The 24402-nt window shown below is 42.6% G+C and overlaps 1 protein-coding gene across 1 annotated transcript in view; it reads left to right on the top strand.

Moving 5' to 3' along the window:
* Positions 1-24402, top strand: part of ADAMTS19 (ADAM metallopeptidase with thrombospondin type 1 motif 19) — a 310868-nt gene that overhangs the window by 248413 nt on the left and 38053 nt on the right. The window contains exon 19 of the mRNA XM_075854793.1: positions 3282-3417. Within this exon, the coding sequence (XP_075710908.1) occupies positions 3282-3417 (136 nt within the window). The remainder of the gene's footprint in view (positions 1-3281; positions 3418-24402) is intronic.

Raw genomic sequence — 24402 nt, 5'->3', positions numbered from 1 at the left:
TTTACGGGCACTGGTCCGTAAATACTGGTGGAATACGGGTCGAATACATGGGACAAATGACCCGTATGTCCGCCAGTATTTACGGGAGGAAAAAAATACGTTAGTGTGCATGGGGCCTACACTGAGGTCTCTTAATGATCCTAATAAGATCAATGAGTCATTTATTGTAGAAAAAGGAAAAACAATAAGGTAACAAGACAAACAAGATCAAAAGTATAAAGTATAAAAGCACTAGTGAAACAACATATTACTTAAATGGACTCCAATCCCGGAGAAGGGATTGGTCGGGGGACAGAACAATAAGATGTCAAAACATATCATGGTCAGCACAAAAACTTCTCACAGGCTTCGCAGTCCTTGGCTTCTAATGGTCAGTTTACACAGACTTAGCGCCCAAAAAAAGTCTGAAATCACCCCACATTGATTTCAATGGGAAACAGAGGCGTTTTTTTTTTAGAGCGGCCAGAGGCGTTTTTTTTTCAGAGAAAAGGCGGCATGTTCTTTCTTGCCGCGGTTTCCGGCTCTGACCTCCCATTGAAATCAATTGGAGGCAGAAAAAACCTCAGCATTTTTCGCAGCGTTTTCTGCTTATGGTGCTTGCATTAAGTTCTGAATCACTTTTCTGAGGCCTTAGGGTTTGTTCACATGCAAACTCAAAAACGTCTGAAAATACAGAGCTATTTTCAAGGGAAAACAGCTCCTGATTTTCAGAAGTTTTTTAAGCCAATCGCGATTTTCGCTACGTTTTTTACGGCAATTTTTGGAGCTGTTTTCAATAGAGTCTATGCAAAACGGCTCCAAAAACGTCCCAAGAAGTGACCTGCACTTCTTTTTCGCGGCGACGGCCCGTCCGAACAGAACACCGTTTTTCCCATTGAAATCAATGGGCAGATGTTTGGAGGCGCTCTGCTTCCGATTTTTCGGGCGTTCAAGGCCTGAAAAATGGCCAAAAATAGGCCGTGTGAACATACCCTTAGAGTTAAATGATCACATGCTTGAGCAGCACAGCTTCCTCCAATCAAATCATCTTCTAAGGGTATGTTCACATGGCTTATTTTCAGACGTTTTTCATGCCGTAAACGCCCCGAAAAATGGCTAAAAATACGGAGGCTAAACGCCTCCAAATATCTGCCCATTGATTTCAATGGGAAAAACGGCGTTTCATTCCCACGAGGCATTTTTTATGCGGCCATTTGCAGAAACGGCGTGTAAAAAATGGCCCGTAAAAAAGTGCTTGTCACTTCTTGAGCGTTTTTTTTAGGTGTTTTTCACTGTGTCAATAGAAAAACAGCTCCAAAAACGTCCGTCAAAAACACATCAAAAGACGCTTGATGCTTTAAAAACGGCTGAAAATCAGAGGCTGTTTTCGCTTAAAAACAGCTCCGTATTTTACAGCCGTTTTTAGTCTAGCGTGTGAACATACCCTTAGGCATCATTTACACGAGCGTAATATACGCGCGTGCGACACGCGTACTTTTCACGCGTGTCGTACGCACCTATATTGGTCTAAGGGGCAGTGCAGACAGTGCGTAAATTTTGCGCAGCGCAAGTGCGTTGCGTAAAACTCACCACATGTCCTATCTTTGTGTGCTTTTCGCGCATCACGCACCCATTGAAGTAAATGGGTGCGTGAAAACCACGCATGCCGCACGGAAGCACTTCCGTGCGAACTGCGTGATTCGCGCAACAGCTGTCAAACTCTGAATGTAAACAGAAAAGCACCACGTGCATTTCTGTTTACAAACATCCAAACGGAGTGTCATAATGATGGCGGCTGCGAGAAAATCTCGCAGCCGCGCATCATACACTGATGACACACGGAGCTGTTAAGTGCCTTTTGCGCACGCAAAACGCAGCGTTTTTTGCGTGCGCAAAATGCACACGCTCGTGTAAATCAGGCCTTATACCTATGCAGCTATATGCCTTTGACTTGTTTATATCACAAACATATATTCTAAGAATGGCCAAATCCAGCCAGTGATAAGAAACGCTGTTATCTTGGCCTTGCAGTTGAAGAGAACATGTCAGATAATAGAATATGAAATGTAGTCTGGCTTCACAGAAATTTTTTAAAAGTCACACTTTGAGTTTATACTATATACTCCACTACACTACAGTAGGTATGGTGCAAGAGCAAACCTAAATGTACCAATGGTATTTAGGGCCAACACAGCATGGTGTTCAGAGGGGGGACATACCTAAATAAATATATATATATAAAAAAGTGATCTGTGTCCTACCTAGAGCATGAGCAGAGCTCACAACTGAGCCTGGCGTCTGAAGAAAGTTAAGTGCTACTAGATATAGCTCATGCATTCCCATTGGGGTATGTTCACACGCTAGGCTAAAAACGGCCGTAAAATACGGAGCTGTTTTCAAGGGAAAACAGCCACTGATTTTCAGACTTTTTTTATGCATCAGGTGTTTTTTGATGCGTTTTTTTACTACCGTTTTTAGAGCTGTTTTTCTATTGATCCAGTGAAAGATGGCTCCAAAAACGGCTCAGGAACTGACATGCACTTCTTTTTATGGGGCATTTTTTTATGTGCCGTTTTTAAAAACGGACGCGGAAAAAATGTCCCATGGGAACGGAACGCCATTTTTCCCATTGAAATCAATGGGCAGATGTTTGGAGGTGTTCAGCCCCCCCGTATTTTCAGCCATTTTTCAGGGCATTTACAGCCCAAAAAATGGCTGAAAATAGACCATGTGAACATACCCTTAAGGGTATGTTCACACGAGGTCATTACGTCCGTAATTGACGGACGTATTTCGGCCGCAAGTACCGGACCGAACACAGTGCAGGGAGCCGGGCTCCTAGCATCATAGTTATGTACGACGCTAGGAGTCCCTGCCTCGCTGCCGGACAACTGTCCCGTACTGTAATCATGTTTTCAGTACTGGACAGTTGTCCGGCAGCGAGGCAGGGACTCCTAGCGTCGTACATAACTATGACGCTAGGAGCCTGGCTCCCTGCACTGTGTTCGGTCCGGTACTTGCGGCCGAAAAACGTCCGTCAATTACGGACGTAATGACCTCGTGTGAACATACCCTAACAGTGAAACCTATTTGAGACGACCACCCAAAATTGCATTGACAAGTGGTCTTCTAGGGGGTAGTCTTCTCAAAGAAGATGGGCAGTATGCATAGTATATAATGAAACTGAAAATCTGTCACATGAAATCTGTTTTAACCCATCATATCTGCTGTGGACGATACAAATGTTCTTAGTAAGTTAAGTATTATTGCCCATACATTTGTGCATATGTTTTATATTCTAGGAGAAAGAAGGACAACTGTGTCCTGTACAAAAATCATGAATAAAAATATAACTATTGTGGACAACGCAAGCTGTAAAGACCTGATGAAGCCAGAACCTCAAATAAGAAAGTGCAATGAACAACCCTGTCAAACAAGGTAAATATAGGTCTAAATCTGCAGTACTACCATTACAGATATACTAAGCAATCAATATTCACGTATAAAACTGTTTAGCCCCTTAGCAACATCCGTTATATATGTGCAGCGGATGTACACTCTAATATGCCTGCAAGCTCAGAAGTTGAGCCTGCAGTATACCCGGCGTGTGCTGACTGTTTTATACAGCTAACACCCATCTGCAACAATCGGGTTTGGAGATAACTCAGATTTATGGCCATTTAACCACTCAGATGCTACAGTCGATAGCAACAACGACATCTGAGCAGTTAGACAGAGGGAGGTGGCTTCTGCACATAATTGTGGGGTGCCAAGCAGTTGCCATGGCTGCTGGAGTCCTAGTGAAGGCCTTCAAGTATGCCATTTTCTGTGCCTTATTGGCTGCTGGTTTATGTGGGCCCTTAGGCGACACAGACTTAGTGGGCTGCTTTGCAGGGGAACTCACGGCGGCAGTAACATGGCAGAAAATGTCACTTTGTGGCCCCATATAGAAGTTAGGCCCTGTTTATACCCTCATATAGATGTTAGGCTCACAGTTTATACCCCCATAATGTTAAGTGCCCTCTGTAGATAGTGCCACACAGCCCCCCTCCCAGGTGGTGCCACCCCCCCAGTGAATGCCACACAGCCCTCCTACCAGGCAGTGCCACACAGCCCCCCTCTCAGGTAGTGTCACACAGCCTCCCTCCCAGATAGTGCCACACAGCCCCCCTCCCAGTTAGTGCCACAAAGCCCCTCTCCCAGGTAGTGGCACTCAGCCCCCTGTAGATAGTGCCAAACAAACCCCCTGTAGATAGCGCCATACAGCCCCCTGTAGATCGTGCCATACAGCTCCCTGTAGATAACACCATAAATCCCCCTGTAAATAGCACCATACAGCCCCCCTGTAGATAGCGCCATATAGCCTCCTGTAGATAGTGCCATATGGCCCCCCTGTAGATAGCGCTATACGGCTCTCCAGTAGGTAGGGCCATACGGTCCCCCTGTAGATAGCGCCATACAGCCCCTCCTGTAGAAAGCTCCATAGAGCCACCCCCTGTAGATAGCGCCATACTGCTTCCCCAGTAGATAGCGCCATACAGCCCCCCTGTAGATAGCACCACACAGCCCCCTGGATATAGCGCCAAACAGCCCCATGTAGATAGCGTCATACAGTCCCCCTGTAGATAATGCCATACAGCTCCCCCTGTAGATAGCGCCATACAGCCCCCCTGTAGAGAGCACCATACATCCCCCTGTAGATAGCACCATACAGACACCTCCCCCCTCTGTAGTTAGCGACATGTAGCGACCCCCCCTCCTATAGATAGTGCCATATAGCGACCCGCAAACAAATAAAACAAAAAAGCTTTATACTCACCTAGGTCCTGTTCCCACGACGAGCAGAGGAAATCAATGCTGACGGAATTCTTGTGTAGGCTGGCGTGATTCAGTAAGGTCATCACGCCGGCCTGTGCAGGGATCCTGTCCCTGCACATGATAGGCTGCAGAGCGAACATGGCCTGTACCTTAGTAAATGGCAGAGCAGGGAGATACATCCCTGCTCTGCCATAGTGTTCAATAGCATCTGCGTCACAAGGACACAGATAATATTGAATGTGGCATTGCTACCGCTGTAGCAGTCATAGCGGTTCCTACTGGCACCATCGGGCATGGGAGGCCCATAATGGCGGGCGGCACGGGCCCCCTCATTCTGCGGGCCCCTTAGCCGCCGCTATGGCTGCTACAGCAGTAGTTAAGTCGCCTCCTAGACAGGGCCTCACTCTAGAACCAGAATCCCTGGCAAGTGCATCAAAAGTTTCTTAACCCTTTAGGCATTTCGCAGGATGTTAAAGCAAAGTAGTGGTGCAATTTACAAATTTCATTTTTTTTGTAGAAATTCATTTTGAATAAATTTTTTACTGTAACACAGAAGGTTCTACCAGAGAAATACAACTAAAAATGTAAGATTCTGCAGTTTGTAGAAATATCCCAAATGTGACCCATGTGTGCTAATGAACTTAAGCACCGGCCTTAGAAGCAAAGGTGCACCGAGTGGATTTTGGGGCCTTCTTTTTGTTAGATTATATGTTAGGCACCAAGTCAGGTTTGAAGAGGTCTTGTGGTAACAAAACAAAGGAAGCACCCCAAAAATTCCCCATTTTGGAAACTACGCCCCACAAGGAATTTATCTAGGTGTGTTGTGAGCATTTTGACTCCACAGGTGTTTCATATATGCTATTAGAATTAGGCTGTGAAAATGAAAAATTTAATTATATCCAATAAAACTGCCAAAAGGACTAAAGGAGAAAAAGCACCGCTATATTTGTAAAACAATTTCTCCCGAGTAAAACGATACCCCATATGTGGCCATAAACAGCTGTTTGGACACACGGCAGACTGAAAAGGGAGGGAGCACGATTTGACATTTGGAGCTCAAATTTTGCTGGTATTGTTTGTGGAGGTCATTGCGCGTTTACAAAGCCCCTGAGGGGTCACAACAGTGGAAACCCCCACAAATAACCCCATTTGGGAAACTACACCCCTCAAGGAAATCATCTAGGGATATAGAGAGCATTTTGACCCCACAGTTTTTTTGCAGAAATTATAGGAAGTAGGCCGTGAAAATAAAAATATAATTTTTTTCCAATAAAATGTAGGTTTAACTATTTTTTTTTTCATTTCCACAAGAACTAAAGGAGAAAAAGCACCCTAACATTTTTTAAGCAATTTCTCCCGAGTACGGCATTACCCCATATGCAGTCATAAACTGCTGTTTGGACACACGGTAGGACTCAAAAGGGAAGGAGAGCCATTATGCTTTTGGAATGATTTCTGGGCACCATGTCGCATTTGGTGAGCCCCTGTAGTACTAGTACAGTGGAAACACCCCAAAAGTGACTGCATTTAAGAAACAACACCCCTTGAGGAATCATCTAGGGGTATAGTGAGAATTTTGACCACAAAGGTTTTTTTGCTGAATTCATTAGAATTAAGCCGTGAAAATGAAAAATTTTATTTTTTTCCAATAAGATGTCGTTTTAGATCAGTATTTTCATTTTCACAAGGAATAAAGAAGAAAAAGTCACAACATTTGTAAAGCAATGTCTCCCGAGTATGGTAATAACCCCTATGTGGTCATAAACTGCTGTTTGGACAGACGGTAGGGCTCAGAAGAAAGGGAGTGGTATTTGACTTTTGTAGCGTAGATTTTGCTGGAATGGTTTATGGACTTTTAAGGATGCGGCGTGACCAGTTATATTAACTTTTATTTTTTTTTAACATTGATTTAGGGAAAAAATGTGAAAAGGGTTTTTTTTTTAACTTTTAATACTTTTATTATTTTATGACTTTATTTATTTTTATTTTTTTTGGAACATAAAAAAAACCTTTAGAAAACGGTTTTTACTTTTTTTATTAGTCCCCCTAGGGGACTTGAAGCAGTGATACGCTGCAATCATCATCCACTGCATGATATTCTGCAATACTAATGTATTGCAGTATATCATGATTCTGACTGTCTCCTTTGAAGCTCTGCTGGAGGCAGAGCTTCAAAGGAGTACAAAGAAGGCAGACCTGGGGTCTTTCATTAGGCCCACAGGCTGCTATAACAACCATTGTTGACAGCCGATCGTGCCACGGGGGGCGCGATGGCTTGTTTCAGGGTGCGCCCCCTGATTCTAACACTTTAAATGCCCCGGCCTGCGGCATTTAAGGTGTTAAACGGGAGAAATCAAAGTGATCTTTGATTCCGCCCAATGGCGTAACTACCGCTATACGGGGGCCGCGGCATGAGGGGGCCCGTGTCGCCCGCCGGCACGGGCCCCCACCATGGCCGGAGGCTCCCCTATCAGCCGCTACGGCTGCTACAGCGGGACGCCACTGAACACTATGGCAGAGCAGGGAGATATCTCCCCGCTCTGCCATTAAACAAAAGACATGTATCCCCTATCCACAGGATATACACAGGATAGGGGATACATGTGTGATCGCTGGCAGCGATAGGGAGGGAGAACGGGGGACTGAAAGTCCCCTGAAGTTCTCCATCACAAACCTCGGACTTCCGGGGTCTGTGTCGGCAGCTCCGTAGAAATGAATGGAGCGCCGGTCGCGCTTGTGCGCATGCGTGACCAGCGCTCCTTTCATTTTTATTGAGCTGCGCAGACGCCAGAAGTCAGAGGTTAGTCATGGAGAACTTGGGGGACTTTCGGTCCCCTGTTCTCCTTATCGCTGCCAGCAATCACACATGTAACCCCTATCCTGTGGATAGGGGATACATGTCTTTTCACACTGTAGGTCACATTTTTTTGGGGGTTGGGGACGCTGTATGGCGTTCCCTACAGGGGGGGCTGTATGGCGTTCCCTACAGGGGGGGGCTGTATGGCGTTCCCTACAGGCCCCCCCTGTAGATAACGCCATACAGTCCCCCCTGTAGATAACGCCATACAGACCCCCCCTGTAGATAACGCCATACAGCCCCTCCTGTAGATAACGCCATACAGCCCCCTGTAGATAACGCCATACAGCCCCCTCTGTAGAGAACGCCATACAGCCCCCATGTGGAGAATGCCATACAGCCCCCCTGTGGATAACGCCATTCAGCCCCCCCTGTAGATAACACCATACAGCCCCCTCTGTAGATAACACCATACAGCCCCCCCTTTAGATAACGCCATACAGCCCCCCTAATAATAATAATCTTTATTTATATAGCGCCAACATATTACGCAGCACTTAGCGCTATACAGCCCCCCTGTAGATAGCGCCATACAGCCCCCCTGTAAATAGCGCCATACAGCCCCCTGTAGATAGCGCCATACAGCCCCCTTGTAGATAGCGCCATACAGCCCCCCTGTAGATAACGCCATACAGTCCCCCTGTGGATAGCGCCATACAGCCCCCTGTAGATAGCGCCATACAGCCCCCCTGTAGATAGCGCCATACAGCCCCCCTGTAGATAGCGCCATACAGCCCCCTCTGTAGATAGCGCCATACAGCCCCCTCTGTAGATGGCGCCATACAGCCCCCCTGTAGATAACGCCATACAGCCCCCTGTAGATAACGTCATACAGCCCCCTCTGTAGATAATGCCATACAGCCCCCCTGTAGATAACGCCATACAGACCCCTCTGTGGATAGCGCCATACAGCCCCCTCTGTGGATAACGTCATACAGCCCCCTCTGTAGATAGTGCCATACAGCCCCCTCTGTAGATAGCGCCATACAGCCCCGTCTGTAGATAACGTCATACAGCCCCCTCTGTAGATAACGCCATACAGCCCCCTCTGTAGATAGCGCCATACAGCCCCCTCTGTAGATAGCGCCATACAGCCCACTCTGTAGATAACGCCATACAGTCCCCTCTGTAGATAACGTCATACAGCCCCCTCTGTAGATAGCGCCATATAACCCCCTCTGTAGATAGCGCCATACAGCCCCCTCTGTAGATAGCGCCATACAGCCCCCTCTGTAGATAGCGCCATACAGCCCCCTCTGTAGATAACGTCATACAGCCCCCTCTGTAGATAGTATTTTGGGGTAAATGTGACTTTTTGATCACTTTTTATTCTATTTTCTGAGAGGTGATGGGACCTAAAAACAGCGATTCTGGTGTTTAGTTTTTTTTACTGTGCGGGATAAAATAGTTTTATCGTTTGGGACGTTATGGACGCAGCCATACCAATTATGTATAATTTTTTTGTCTTTTTTTAGACTTATTATGGGAAAAAAGGCAATTTTGTTTTTTTTAACTTGAAACTTATTTTTTTGACAACATTTTTATTAACTTTATTAAATTTTTTTTTTGCCAAGGCCTGAAGCCCAGATTGTTATTCAAATATACTGCACTACATACTTAGTGCAGTGCATTAGAGCTATTAGTCATATACTGACAGCAAGCCTAAGAGGACCCGCTGGAGGCGGATCCTCATAGGCTTCTGTAAAAGGCAGACACGGAGGCCATTGTTAGGCCTCCAGTTGCTATACCAACCATCGGCACCCCAGAGATTGCTTTGCCGGTGGCTGAATACCCCTCAGATGCTGCGATCTCTATTGAGCGCGGCATCTGAGTGGTTAATCAGCTGGATCGGAGACTTGCTCCGTTCCTGGCGGTTACAGCAGGGTGGCAGCTGTAACATACAGCTGACAACCGGCGGTAATAGAGCAGGCTCGGCTTCTGGGTGCTGGTGGCTGAATACCCCTCAGATGCTGCGATCTATATTGAGCGCAGATTCTGATGGCTGGATCGGAGACTAGCTCCGGTCCTGGCCGTTACAGCAGATTGTCAGCTGTAACATACTATCACCGCAATATAACTGTACTGCACTTTGTGGGAACCCCCTTCCTGACAGCACCGTCTATATATACACGACGGATGTCGGGAAGGGGTTAAAGACACTGCCAATTTTCGTTTTTTCCTTTTCATTTTTCCATCGTCACATTCCATTGGGTCGCTCATGCAATACACTGCAATACTTATGTAGTGTATTGCCATTTTCTGTGCTCATGGCAGAAAAAGGAAGCCGATTAGGCACAGGCCAGAGGCGGACCCTAATCGGCATGCTGTCAGTGAACGACTGACAGTTCTAATACATTGCACTACATAGGAATTTCAAAGTATTAGAATATAAATGTTTCACGTAATAAAATAAAACACAATCACCCTTTTTCGCTTATCAAGTCCTTTATTATTATTTTTTTTTATAAACCATACATATTTGGTATTGGCGCGTCTGTAACGGCTTGAACTATAAAAATATTTGTTATTTATCCCGCACAGTGAAGGCCGTAAAAAAAACCCCTAAAAAACAATGCCAGAATTGCTGTTTTTTGGTCACTTTGCCTTCCAAAAATTGGAATAAAAAGTGATCAAAAAGTCGCATGTATCCAAAAATGGTACTTATAAATGCATAACTTATAAATTATTATGCAAATGTTATTTTTCGCTGATTTTCCTAAATAGTCGATGCAAATGACAGTCAGTATAATCTTCAAGCCATCAACCGTTGGAGTATAATGCAAATTTTATTGAACAAATCTCCTAATGATAACAGATTTTTTTTTAGAAGTAAAAAACTCAAAATGCACTGTTTCAAATTATTATGCACAACAGAGATCAAAACATTTTAAAGGTTGTAAAGAGAACTAAAATGGTAATTTGTTGAATTTGCAGCATCAGGAGGTCATATTTACAGAAATCAAAAGCTCTTTCAATCAAAAAAAAACTTAACAGGCCAAGTTACATGTTAACATAGGACCCCTTCTTTGATATCACCTTCACAATTCTTGCATCCAATTTGTGAGTATTTGGACAGTTTCTGCTTGAATATCTTTGCAGGATGTCAGAATAGCCTCCCAGAGCTTCTGTTTTGATGTGAACTGCCTCCCACCCTCATAGATATTTTGCTTGGGGATGCTCCAAAGGTTCTCAATAGGGTTGAGGTCAGGGGAACATGGGGGCACACCATGAGTTTCTCTCCTTTTATGCCCATAGCAGCCAATGACATAGAGGTATTCTTTGCAGCATTAGATGGTGCATTGTCATGCATGAAGATAATTTTGCTACGGAAGGCACGGTTCTTCTTTTTGTACCACGGAAGAAAGTGGTCAGTCATAAACTCTACGTACTTTGCAGAGGTTATTTTCACACCGTCAGGGACCCTAAAGGGGCCTACCAGCTCTCTCCCCATGATTCCAGCCCAAAACATGACTCCGCCACCTCCTTGCTGACGTCGCAGCCTTGTTAGGACATGGTGGCCATTCACCAACCATCCACTACTCCATCCATCTGGACCATCCAGGGTTGCACGGCACTCATCAGTAAATAACACGGTTTGAAAATTGGTCTTCATATATTTCTGAGCCCACTGCAACCGTTTCTGCTTGTGAGCATTGTTTAGTGGTGGCCGAATAATAGCTTTATGCACACTTGCAAACCTCTGGAGGATCCTACACCTTGAGGTTCGCGGGACTCCAGAGGCACTAGCGGCTTCAAATACCTGTTTGCTGCTTTGCAATGACATTTTAGCAGCTGCTCTCCTAATGCTATTAATTTGTCTGGCAGAAACCTTCCTCATTATGCCTTTATCTGAACGAACCCGTCTGTGCTCTGAATCAGCCACAAATCTTTTCACATTACGATGATCACGCTTAAGTTTTTTTGAAATATGCAATGTTTTCATACCTTGTCCAAGGTATTGCACTACGTCCCGCAATAAAACAGCCCTCATACCACTACGTCTATGAAAACATAAAATAAGTTAAGACTCCAATAATTCAGGAAATAAAAATATGTAGTTGTGTAGGTGCGTGGGGCACATTTCTTCTGTTTCAAGAGGCGATTTATCAAGGCCCAAAAGTTAGGGAACCAGGAAGGGGAGGGCCCAAACATATCTGCTAGAAGTGGAGGTGCCCGTATTATACCAGAAAGACGCAGAAAAAGGCCATACTTACAAATGGACACAGACAGGTCAGAAACGCTGATGAAGGAGAGTGAACAGGTGCATTAAATAATAATAGCCATTCCCACTAGTCTTGAGGGGAGTGGCGTGTAGTGCATGGGATGTGTAGTAAAAAATAATAAATGAATAGTGTATGTGCATGTGATAATAATATAAGTGAAATATAGGGGGCAGTAATGAGTAAAGTGCCTAAATAAAAATAAATGAATAATGGGGTGCAAGTGTGTGAAACATGGAGGGATAGTGCGTAAGTCATGAGGTGCAGCGTGTATAGCCAGGTAGAAGCCTATTTGTGATGCCTTGATAATACATAGAGCGGGCTACCCTGCTTGCTATGTCAAACAACAGCACACCATACTCTCCCAGCATCAAAGACCCGGCTGTGTCCAAAAGAAGCAAATATAAGTAAGAATGAAAAATACCTGGGGTATTAGTAATCATTTTGGCCAAAAGGACGCAAGCTCGCAATCCACGACAAGGATCCCCAGAGTTGCGAGTCCCTAACTCCCTAACTGGAACTTAATGTTCCTGATATACAAACCAAACAGATAAAAACAAGGGGACATATATACACAAAAACACAGAAAAAGGCCATACTTACAAATGGACACAGACAGGTCAGAAACGCTGATGAAGGAGAGTGAACAGGTGCATTAAATAAAATAATAGCCACTCCCACTAGTCTTGAGGGGAGTGGGGTGTAGTGCATGGGATGTGTAGTAAAAAATAATAAATGAGTAGTGTATGTGCAAGTGATAATAATATAAGTGAAATATAGGGGGCAGTAATGAGTAAAGTGCCTAAATAAAAATAAATGAATAATGGAGTGCAAGTGTGTGAAACATGGAGGGATAGTGTGTAAGTCATGAGGCGCAGCGTGTATAGCCAGGTAGAAGCCTATTTATACCAGGACAACACTTCCCAGCAAAATTCTCCAAACTGCAAAGGTGCAGATTGTGGACCAAAAGGGAGATAAGAAGGACACTGGCCTGTGCATAAAGGATTGCTTCACAGCGTACTACACATCCATGAATTATTTTATTATGTTGTTTTTTTACCCTATTATTATACAACCTTATTATGCCGTGACTCACTCGGCCCAGCTTACATATGCCCCCACATTTTAAACTAAAATACCAATAAAACTACAAACAAAACTACCACCAAGCAAAATCCACACTCCAAAAGCCAAATGGCGCTCCTTCCTTTCTGAGCCCTATAGTGTGCCCAAACAGCAGTTTACATCCACATACTAGTTCATCTCAATGAATTAGAATATTATCAAAAAGTTAATTTATTTCAGTAATTCAATTCAAAAAGTGAAAGTCATAAATTATATAGATTCATTACAGACAGAGTGATCTTTTTTCAGCATTTTTTTCTTTTAATGTTGATGATTATTGCTAACAGTTAATGAAAACCCAAAATTTGGTGTCTCAGAAAATTAGAATATTATCTAAGCCCAAATTAAAAAATGATTTTTAATGCTGAAATGTTGTCCTACTGAAAAGTATGTCCAGTGTATGCAGTCAAAACTTGGTCGGGGCTCCGACACTGCCAAAGTACCAATATCTGGTTTAATAACCACAGTAACACTGTGCTTGATTGGCCAGCAAACTCGCCTGACCTAAACCCCATAGAGAATCTATGGGGGTATTGTCAAGAGGAAGATGAGAGACACCAGACCCAACAATGCAGACGAGCTGAAGGCCGCTATCAAAGCAACCTGGGCTTCCATAACACCTCAGCAGTGCCACAGGCTGATCGCCTCCATGCCATGGCGCATTGATGCAGTAATTCATGCAAAGGAGCCCCGAACAAGTATTGAGTGCCTATACTGTAAATACTTTTCAGTAAGCCACTATTTCGCTATTAAAAAACATTTTTGAAATTGGGCTTATTTAATATTCGATTTTTCTGAGACACTAAATTTTGTGTTTTCATTAACTGTAAGTGTATGTGCACACGAGAACTGTCTTTTACGTCTGAAAAGACAGACTGTTTTCAGGAGAAAACAGCTGCGTCGTTTCAGACGTAAAAGCTCCTCCTCGCATTATGCGAGGCGTCTTTGACGGCCGTAATCTTGAGCTGCTCTTCATTGACGTCAATGAAGAACGGCTCAAATTATGTTGCAAAGAAGTGTCCTGCACTTCTTTGACGAGGCAGTCATTTTAAGCGTCGTCGTTTGACAGCTGTCAAACGACAACGCGTAAATGACAGGTCGTCGGCACAGTACGTCGGCAAACCCATTCAAATGAATCGGCAGATGTTTGCCGACGTATTGTAGCCGTATTTTCAGACGTAAAATGAGGCATAATACACCTCGTTTACGTCTGAAAATAGGTTGTGTGAACCCAGCCTTAGCCATAATCATCAACATTAGAGGGAAAAAAATGCTGGAAATTCTGTGTGTAATGAATCTATGTAATATATGAGTTTCACTTTTTGAATTGAATTACTGAAATAAATTAACTTTTTGATGATATTCCAATTCATTGAGATGGACTAGTATATGGCATCACCATACCCGGGAATACCCTTTTAAAAAAACTTTGAGGGTGTGTGTCTCCAGTGGCACAAGCTTTGCACTACACATTTGCTACTGAAATGGCATATCTGGGGAAAAATTGCAATTTTTACTTTGCACCATCCGGAGCGCAATGATTTATGGAAAAGACCTGTGGAGTTAAAATGCACACTACACCCCTTAATAAATGCCTTGAGGGGTGCAGTTTCCAAAATGGGGTCACTTATCAGGGCTTTCTTTTATTATTTCACATCAGAGCCTCTGCAATTTTGAACCAACCTTACTTTGTAAGTCGCCAAATTAGGCCTCAATTTTAAATGGTACTCTTTCACTTTCTAAGCCCTGTCGAATGTCCAGGCAAAATATTAGCGCCACATGTAGGATGTTTCTAAAACCGGGAAACACAGCATAATAATTAGAGAGCAGTCTTTTCATGGTGGCACAAGCTGGGCACCACATATTGGCATATCTATGGAAAACAACCCATTTTCACTACAACATCGAGTGGACACTAATTTCTAGAAAACACCTGTGGGGTTAACATGCTCACTACACACCTAGGTGAATACCTTGAGGAGTGTAGTTTCCAAAATGGGGTCACTTCTGGGGAGTTTCCACTGTTTTGGTCCCACAGGGGCTTCTCAAATGCGACATAGCGCCCAGAAACCAATGCAGCAAAATCTGCACTCTAAAAGCAAAAGGGCGCTCCTTCTCTTCTGATCCTTGCCGTGTGCCCAAACAGCAGTTTCTGACCACATATGTGGTATTACCATACTCGGGAGAATATGCTTTACAATTGTTGCGGTGCTTTTTCTCCTTTTATGTGTTGAGAAAATGAAAAATGTTGAGCTAAAGCAACGTCTTATTTGGAAAAAAATATGTTTTTATTTTTACTGCCCAATTCTAATTCCAATTCTATGAAATACCTGTGAGGTCAAAATGCTCACTACACCCCTAGATGAATTCCTCAAGGGGTGTAGTTTCCCAAATGGAGTAACTTTTGGGGAGTTTCCTTTGTTTTGGTTCCACAAGGGCTTTGCAAAAGCCACATGTGCCAAGAAATCAATCCAGCAAAATCTGTACTCCAAAAGTCAAATGGCACGTCTTCTCTTCTGATCCTTGCCGTGTTCCCAAACAGCAGTTTATGACCACGTATGGGGTATTTACGTACTCCAGAGCTAAAGCTACATCTTTGTGGAAAAAAATAATTTTTTTTTATTTTCACTGCCCAATTTTAACAAAAACTATGAAACACCTGTGGGGTCAAAATGCTCACTACACCCCTAGATGAATTCCCCAAGGGGTGTAGTTTCCTAAATGTAGTCACTTTTGGGGAGTTTCCACTGTACTGGTACCTTAGGGGCTTTGCAAATTTGACATGGTGCCGAGAAACCAATCCAACAAAATCTGTGCTACAAAAGCCAAATGGCACGCTTTCCCTTCTAAGCCCTGCCATGTGGCCAAACAGCAGTTTATTACCACATATGGGGTATTTAGGTACTCTGGAGAAGTTGTTTTACAAGTATTGGGGGCTTCTCATCTTTATTCTGGGGTGAAAATGTTTGTTTTTTTAAGCTAAAACTACATCTTATTTGAAAAAAATAAAATTTTTAATTTTCACGTCCAAATTCTAATAAAATCTATGAAACATCTGTGGGGTCAAAATGCTCACTGCACCCCTAGATAAATTCTTTTTGGGGTGTATTTTCCAAAATGTGGTATTTTTTTGGGTTGTTTCCTTTGTTTTGGCATCACAAAACCTCTTGAAACCTGACAAGGTGCATAAAATATAATCTAATAAAAAGAAGGTCCCAAAATCCACTAGGTGCTCCTTTGTTTCTGAGGCCTGTGCTTCAGTCCATTAGCACAAAAGGGCCACGTGTGGGATATTTAAAAAAACTGCAGAATCTGGGCAATAAATATTGAGTTGCGTTTCTCTGGTAAAACCTTCTGTGTTACAGAAAAAAATGGACTAAAAATGAATTTCTGCAAAAAAAATTGTAAGCGTAAACTCTACTTTAATTAATGTGAAACGCCTAAAGGGTTAAGAAACTTTCTTAATGCTGTTTTAAATACTTTGAGGGGTGCAGTTTTTAAAAATGGGGTGATTTATGGGGTTTCTAATAAATAGGGCCTCTCAAAGCCACTTCACAACTGAACTGGTCCCTGTAAAAATAGCCTTTTGAAATTTTCTTGAAAATGTGAGAAATTTCTGCTAAAGTTCTAAGCCTTGTATCGTCCTAGAAAAATAAAAGGATGTTTAAAAAAATGCTGCAAATATAAAGTACACAATGTTAATTAGCAACTAATTTGTGTGGTATAACTATCTGTCTCACAAGCAGATGCAGTTAAATTTACAAAAATGCTAAATTTAGTTGTTTTTCCCAATTAAATACTAAATGTATCGACCAAATTTTAACAGTAACATAAAAGTCCAATGTGTCACGAGAAATCAATCTCAGAATCGCTTGGATAGGTAAAAGCATTCCAAAATTATTACCACAAAGTGGGACATGTCAGATTTGAAAAATAAGGCTCTGTCAGGAAGGTCAAAAGTGGCTGCAGTGAGGAGAAGGGGTTAAACTACCTATGCTAAGGGGTTTCTGTGGCGGATTCAACACGGACCTGTAAACACCTTTTGTTCACTAGAATGGGTAAGACTGCATTTCTTGATTACTCACCATAGATACTAATTGCTCCCTATGTGACTCTCCCTATTGGTATTAGCCTGTGTATATGGAATTTAGAGGACATTGTGGAGCATCAGTTTGTAACCCATTGGGGATGAGACATTATATACAATCTTTATGGGTAGCAAATGCAGTTTGCATTCTATGTTTCTACACTTTCTTACTCAGTTATATCCGTGTTGAACTCTGTATTACCACAGTGTTAGTACTAGAGTCTTATACTTACATGTTTTTAAATGTATGTTATTTTGTGTAATAAAGCTGATATATTCTTATATATACTTTGACTACGAGCTCTATTTTTCTTTGGTATGGTTTAAATAATCATGGAGCAGTCTATATGGTAAAATATGGGGGGAAGTTGGTGTCCCAAACTTCACCTAGCCTATAATGATTATGCGTTTGGAGTCTATCTATTTGTACCTATGCTAAGTGCAAGATTTACAATCTATTCAGGCCGTTTAGAAAAAGTTAATCTTGTAAATATAGCATCAGAAACTTTAGGAGTAATTGTACGCCCATGAGCTGTGCCCGCGCCATCTGCATTGGGTGCCGGCTGTGATATACAGCTGACATCCCGCTGCAACGGCGGCAATCATAGTTATCTCTGATTGTCATAGTTTAACCCTTTAAATGCCGCTGTCAATAGTGACTGTGGCATTCAAGTGGTTGACACAGAGGGAGGGGGCTCCCTCTGTACCTCATCGGCCCCTCGCGTGCAAAAGCGAGTTGCCGTTTGTTGCTATGGCAACCAGGAAGCCTAACAATGGCCTTCTGGTCAGCCTTGTACAGAAGCCTATTAAAAGTAGTAGTGCAGTGTATTGTACAGGGGTTAAGATCAGGCCTTCAAGTCCCCTAGTAAGTGTAAAAAAAGTAAATAAAAATGTATTAGAAAAATAAATAAATAAAAGTTTTAATAATAAAAACCAGAATCGTCCTGTTTCCCTGATCAAGTACTTTATAATTGGAGAAAAATGAAATAAAGAAAAAAACTATATATATATATCACCGCGTTCATATCGGCCTGAACTACAAAATATCATGTTATTTATCCCGCACGGTGAACACCGTAAAAAAAATAAAATAAAAAACAATGCCAGCATTTCCTTTTTTAGAGGAAAAGACAAAAAAAACACACACAAGGGTATGGGAAAAAGTCTATAGACATTAGATGTATCGCAAAAAATATAAATTTTATTAATAACAATAACACCACATAAACATAGTTAAAAACATTTAAAAAGCAAATACATGCTAGAGCTGGTGTTAGAAAGATGTGTGCATAATTTTGCACATCCTACATAATCATTTAAAAATCTAACTAATGCCTATATATAATATTATGCACCTTACTATGGCATTACCCCTGAGGAAGCCACGTTGTGGCGATACGCGTGGGGCATCCAGACCCCTTCTTTCTCCTCCTTTTGAATATTTCATGATATGGTAGGATTTGTACACCTCATGTCTATATACCTCACGGTTTGATGCAATATTTGGTTTACTCAGATCCATACTATTACACTTATTGGAGGAGTTCTTAGGCAGGTTCTTTTCTGTTTTTTTTTTTACACTGGCCACTTATCATGGCATCCCCCAGGAAACCAGCTCTAGCATGTATTTGCTTTTTAAATGTTTATGTGGTGTAGTTTTTATTAATAAATTTTTTTTTTTTTTGCGAAACATCTAGTCTCTATAGACTTTTTGCCATACACATACCCTTGTGTGTGTTTTTTGTCTTTTCCACTGAAGTTGAATAGGGTATGTGGCAATATATGTGCGGTGCCCGCCGGTGTGTTTTGTTTGCGTAGACAGAATTTCCTTTTTTAGTCACCTTACTTTCAAAACAATTGAATAAAAAGTGATCAAAAAGTTGCAAGTACCCCAAAATGGTACCAATAAAAAACCATCCCTCACACAGCTCCGTCGACAAAAAAAGTTATGGCTTTTAGAATATGGTGACACCATAACATTATTTTATTTAGAAAAATGTGTTTTTATTGTGTAAATGTAGTAAAACATTTAAAAACGATATAAATTTGGTAACATCGTAATCGTATTGAACCACGGAATAAAGTAAACATGTTGTTTATACTGCACGGTGAACGCCGTAAAAAAATTATAAAAAACAGTGCCAGAATTGCTGTTTTTTCGCTTCATCAGCTCCCAAAAAATTGAATAAAAACTGATCAAAAAATCGCATGTACCCCAAAATGATAGTAATAAAAACTGCAGCTCGTCCCATCAAAATCAAGCCCACACACAGCCCAGTTAACTAAAAAATAAAAAGTTAGGACTTTCGGAACGCAATAATGCAATAATAAGACTAATTTATATGTCCAGCAGTTCTTCACCTAAAACCCATGTCATCATTTGCTAGGCCCCACAGGTGGACCCCATAAAAACTGTGACATTTTAGGGTCTTGTGCTGCAAATGGGGGTAGTGAAGAAGTCAAAGATTAGGCAATACTGAAGTGCGGATATTTTGTATAATACCACGGACAACAAAAATATAAGTGCGACACTTGTATCCAAAAAACTGGCCTGTGCATAAAGGATTGTTTCAAAGCGTACATCACTATCCATGGATAACTAATGTTAATATTTATTTACCCCATTATGATACCACCTTATTATGTGCTGATATACTCCACATAACATACCTATGCTCCCACATTATAAACTGAAATACCAGTAAAACCCTAATCAAAACTACTACCAAGCAAAATCTACTCTCCAAAAGCCAAAAGGTGGTCCTTCTGAGCCTGGAAGTGTGCCCAAACAGCAGTTTATGTCACGTAGGGTTCGTGGACCCACTGGGCCGTACCGCCTTGGCAGTATGGCAGCTGGCCAAAAGGGCGCAGGTCAGAATCTATAGTTTATATAGGGTACCTGTGGTAGCTCGGACAGTAGCAAGGCAGGCTTGGAAGGAACTAGGCAGCAGGTAGACGTCAGGCGTGGCGAAGCAGCACAGGCATGGTATACAGCACAGCACGGCTACAGCTCAGCACGGCACTAGATCAGGATACAGGTTACAGGAACAGGGAACACTGGGAGCAGGAAACACTAGGGGAACATTTGCAAGACAGACTTGGAATACAACAACAAAGCTCTGGCGTGGGAGGATGGGGCTGGGACCTTCTTATAGCCCAGGTTCTCTGGAGCAATTAGCTCAAATCACCAACATGCGTTCGCTCTGGCTTCTTAAGTCTCGACTGAGCTCGTGAGCGCACCCTGGTGGTCACTGTGGAGCAGGACGGCCGTATGTTCAGACATCTCTTGAGAGAAGGGCGTCGACTGGATGGAAGGAGTTCATGGTCAGCGACCACGGACGTTACAGTTTATGACTACATACAGGGTATTACTGTACTCCGGAGGACCCGCTTAACAATTTGTCGGGTGAATGTCTCCAGTGGCACAAGCTGAGCACAACATCGATGTCCTGTTCTCGTGCATGAGCACAATGGGACACTATAGCAGTACATGTGCAGTAACTAGATTTGAGGCCCTAACAAAGCAGGGAAGGATGTCAGACCATACATGACGGGCGAATGCGCGCTATCTCAGAAGAGATTTCGGCATTCAGGGCGGGTCAGTTTTCGGCGGTGAGCGGGCCTAAGAAGAGGAATGAAGGTGACTCCTGGATTATTACCATAAAAGGTGCAAAATGTTATTAGACCATTATTTACGGGAGGAGGAGTTTAGGAGAGAAGATAACGGCAATGATCTTTTGACAGCAGCGGCCAGTGAGGGGTGAGTAGAGTTCAATAGGTGAAATGCTGGTGACAGGTTCCCTTTAACTTGCACCAGAATGATGGGAAGAGAACTGTATGGAGAAGGAAAGGAAGGGCTCATGATCCGAAACATACCACATGATCTTTCAAACATGATGGAGGCTGTGTGATGGCATGGACATGTATAGCTGCCAATAAAATTGGGTCACTGGTGTTTATTTATGATGTGACTGCAGATAGAAGTAGCAGGATGAATTCTGATGTGTATAGTGCTATACTTTCTGCTCAGATTCAGTCACATTCTGCAAAACTGATAGGACGGCAGTTCATTGTACAGATGGATAACAACCTAAAATATACAGAGAAAGCAACCCAAGAACTTCAAAAAAGGGTTTTCTAAAAGCCCCAATAAATTGGCTAAAGGCAGAGAATGTGATAAAATAATAAAAGAAACATTGGTAACCTGGTATATTCCCTACTGTTCCGGTTGGTCCCGCCCGTCTTTGTTAGGTGTCCTGCAGCAATGAGATGCCAACTACCCGCACTGGTCTAAGTGGTGATGCAACGGTCAGGTGTTGGTAGTTGGAACAGTGGGTGATATACCAGGTGAATAATGTTTATTTTGTTATTTTAACATATTCCCTGCCTATAACCAATTTTTTGGGCTCTCGGGAAACCCCTTTAAGGCAAAGAAATTTAATATTCTTCATTGGCTTGTCAGTCACATGACCTCAACTTGATTTCATAATCCTTATTTTATAATTATGTTAGTTTGTTCAATAACTTAGAGCCTGTAAAAATGGAGGGAATATGTAAAAAATTGCCATAATTCCTAAACGTGTAATGCAATATTTGTATTAAACCCCTTGAATTAAAGTCTACATTTTAATCACATCTTCATTGCATTGTTTCCAGTCTATTGTGAAGGTGGACCTGACTGTGTGTGTATATATACTGTATATTTCTATAATTCTGAAAATAATTGCATAAATAGATATGTTGCATGTTTCCAACTAAAGAGCTATATCACAGCTTGAGGTTATTATGTGAAAACTGAACAGGGATTTGGGAATATTGTTCAGAATTTGCTGCAACCTCAATGTGTTCTGCAGCTGCTAGAATCAGTCCGGATAAATAGCCACAGGGATCAGAACGTAAGAGAGTTTGGTGTGGGAAGCAGGTGTCTGTATGGCCTCCATTGTATAAAGAACAGGCGGCTCCCTCCAGATGTGTTACTGCTCTGGATAGACATGACGGATGTTTGCAGGATATAACTTAGTTCAGTTTGGCAGAAGTTTAGGTTAGTATGTCAAATAAGATTACATTTTTAGGCCAAGAGTGCAAGTTTTTCAAGGATAAATGATGTAGCAAAGGGACGCTGTTTCTTTAAAGGAAAATGTTTTCAATGTATCAGTATGCTTTTTCTTAAAAATCAATCACCAGACTCCAAATCTTAGTTACTAGGAGCCCCAGAAGGGGCAGAGGAGCTATAGCTAAGATAGTAATGGGGGAGATTTATAACAACTGGTGTAAAGAAGAAGGGGAGTAGCAGGCCATAGCAACCAATTCGATTCCGCCTTAAATTCTTTGCAAGCATTTTTTAAACCCGTAACGACATACCAAGTACATGTACGTGGCAGCCGTTAAGGGGAAGTACGGAGGGGGCTCACGAGCTAGGGGGACTAATAAGAAAAGTTAAAAAAAACTGTTAAATAAAGTTTTTTTTAATGTCCCAAAAAAAAAAATATTAAAAGTTCCAAAAAAAAACCTTTTTCCGTTTTTCCCTAAAGCAATGTTAAAAAAATAAAAGTTAAAATAAGGGCATGACGAGACGTGGCGGAATTGCTCTGGAATTCCGCTGCGGACAGTCCACTGCGGAAATCCGCAGCATACACGTTTCTCCATTGCTTTCCACAGATTTTTAGTTAGGTTCGTTTACATGTTGCGGAAAACTCCGCTGCGGACCATAGGCTGCGGTGCGGAATTTGGTGTCCGCAGCATACACTGGTTGTTGCGGACGTGTAGCGGACTTGTTGCGGACTCATTGCGGAATTTCTCCATTGACTTCAATGGAGAGTCAAAATTCCGAAATGAAGTCCGCAGATGTTATGTGTGCTGCGTAGCGTATTTGTTTTACGAATATGACATTTCTTCATTCTGGCTGGACCTATGTATTTCTAGGTCTACAGCCAGACTGAAGACCCATGCACACTAACGTAAAAACGCCCGTAATCACGGGCCGTTATTACGGCACGGGCAGGCCCATAGAAGTCAATGGGGCTCCCGTAATTACGGGTGACTACGTGTGCACACCCGTAATTACGGGAGCGTTGCTAGGCAACGTCAGGAGATAGTCACTGTCCAGGCTGCTGAAAGAGTTAAACGAATGGCAGTAACTGTTTCAGCACCCTGGACAGTGGCTTCCGATCACAATATACATCAACCTGTAAAAAAATAGAAGTTCCTACTTACCGAGAACTCCCTGCTTCTTCCTCCAGTCCGGCCTCCGGGAATGACGTTTCAGTCCAAGTGACGGCTGCAGCCAATCACAGGCTGCAGCGGTCACATGGACTGCCGCGTCATCCAGGGAAGTCGGGCTGGATGTCAAGAGAGGGACGCGTCACCAAGACAACGGCCAGGTAAGTATGAATTTATTTTATTTTTACTAGGGAAAGGGCTGTCCCTTCTCTCTATCCTGCACTGATAGAGAGAAGGCAAGTACTTTCACCTCAATATGCAACGGCTAGTCCGCATCAATTTAACAGGTTCCCGACCGCTGGCCGTATTTATACGGCCAGCGGTCAGGGTCTCTAAAGTCCGGCGTATAGTATATATACGGCCGCACTTCAGAGACTGTGCACGCGGGATCGCGTGCACACAGCTCTATGCCCTGGCTGTTGCTAACAGCCATGGGCACTGGGCAGAGTATCAGGGACCAATCTGATGGTCCCTGAACATGTGGTCGCTGTGACAACCAATCACAGCGATCACATGCATTCCTGCTTATAAAACAGTGTGCACGCGATCGCGTGCACACAGCCCTGTGCCCACGCTGTTACCAACAGCTCTGGGCACTGGGCAGAGTATCAGGGACCAATCTGATGGTCCCTGAACATGTGGTCGCTGTGAAAACCTATCACAGCGACCACATTTGTTTTATTTTGACTTTTCTGGCAGTAAATCTCCTGCCTCTTTTCTTCTCCTCAAACATTGTTTCAGTTTGAGGAGAAGAAGAGACTCGGGAGAATTGCTGCCAGAAGAATACAGTTACAGTTACAAAAAAATACAGTTAAACTCTAAAACATTCTCTGTATAGATAGATTTCTATCTATCTATACAATCTATCTATCCATCTATCTTTTTTTCTATCTATCTACCTTTCTTTCTTTTATTCTATTAGAATAGGCAGGTAGGGAGTATATAATTATATATATATCCACATATATATAATATATATAGCAATAGCGGTTTATTTTTTTGTTAGCGGTAGTGTATATATATATATATAGCAGTTAGTTTGTGTGTTTTATAAAAAAAAAAAAAAAATTTGTTTAGTTAGTGTTTAGTGTTAGTTA

The sequence above is a fragment of the Rhinoderma darwinii genome, chromosome 1 (assembly GCF_050947455.1).
Source record: "Rhinoderma darwinii isolate aRhiDar2 chromosome 1, aRhiDar2.hap1, whole genome shotgun sequence".
Taxonomy (NCBI): Eukaryota; Metazoa; Chordata; class Amphibia; order Anura; family Rhinodermatidae; genus Rhinoderma; species Rhinoderma darwinii.
The sequence above is the reverse complement of the archived record's forward strand: the minus strand, read 5'-3'. Positions and strand labels throughout refer to the sequence as shown.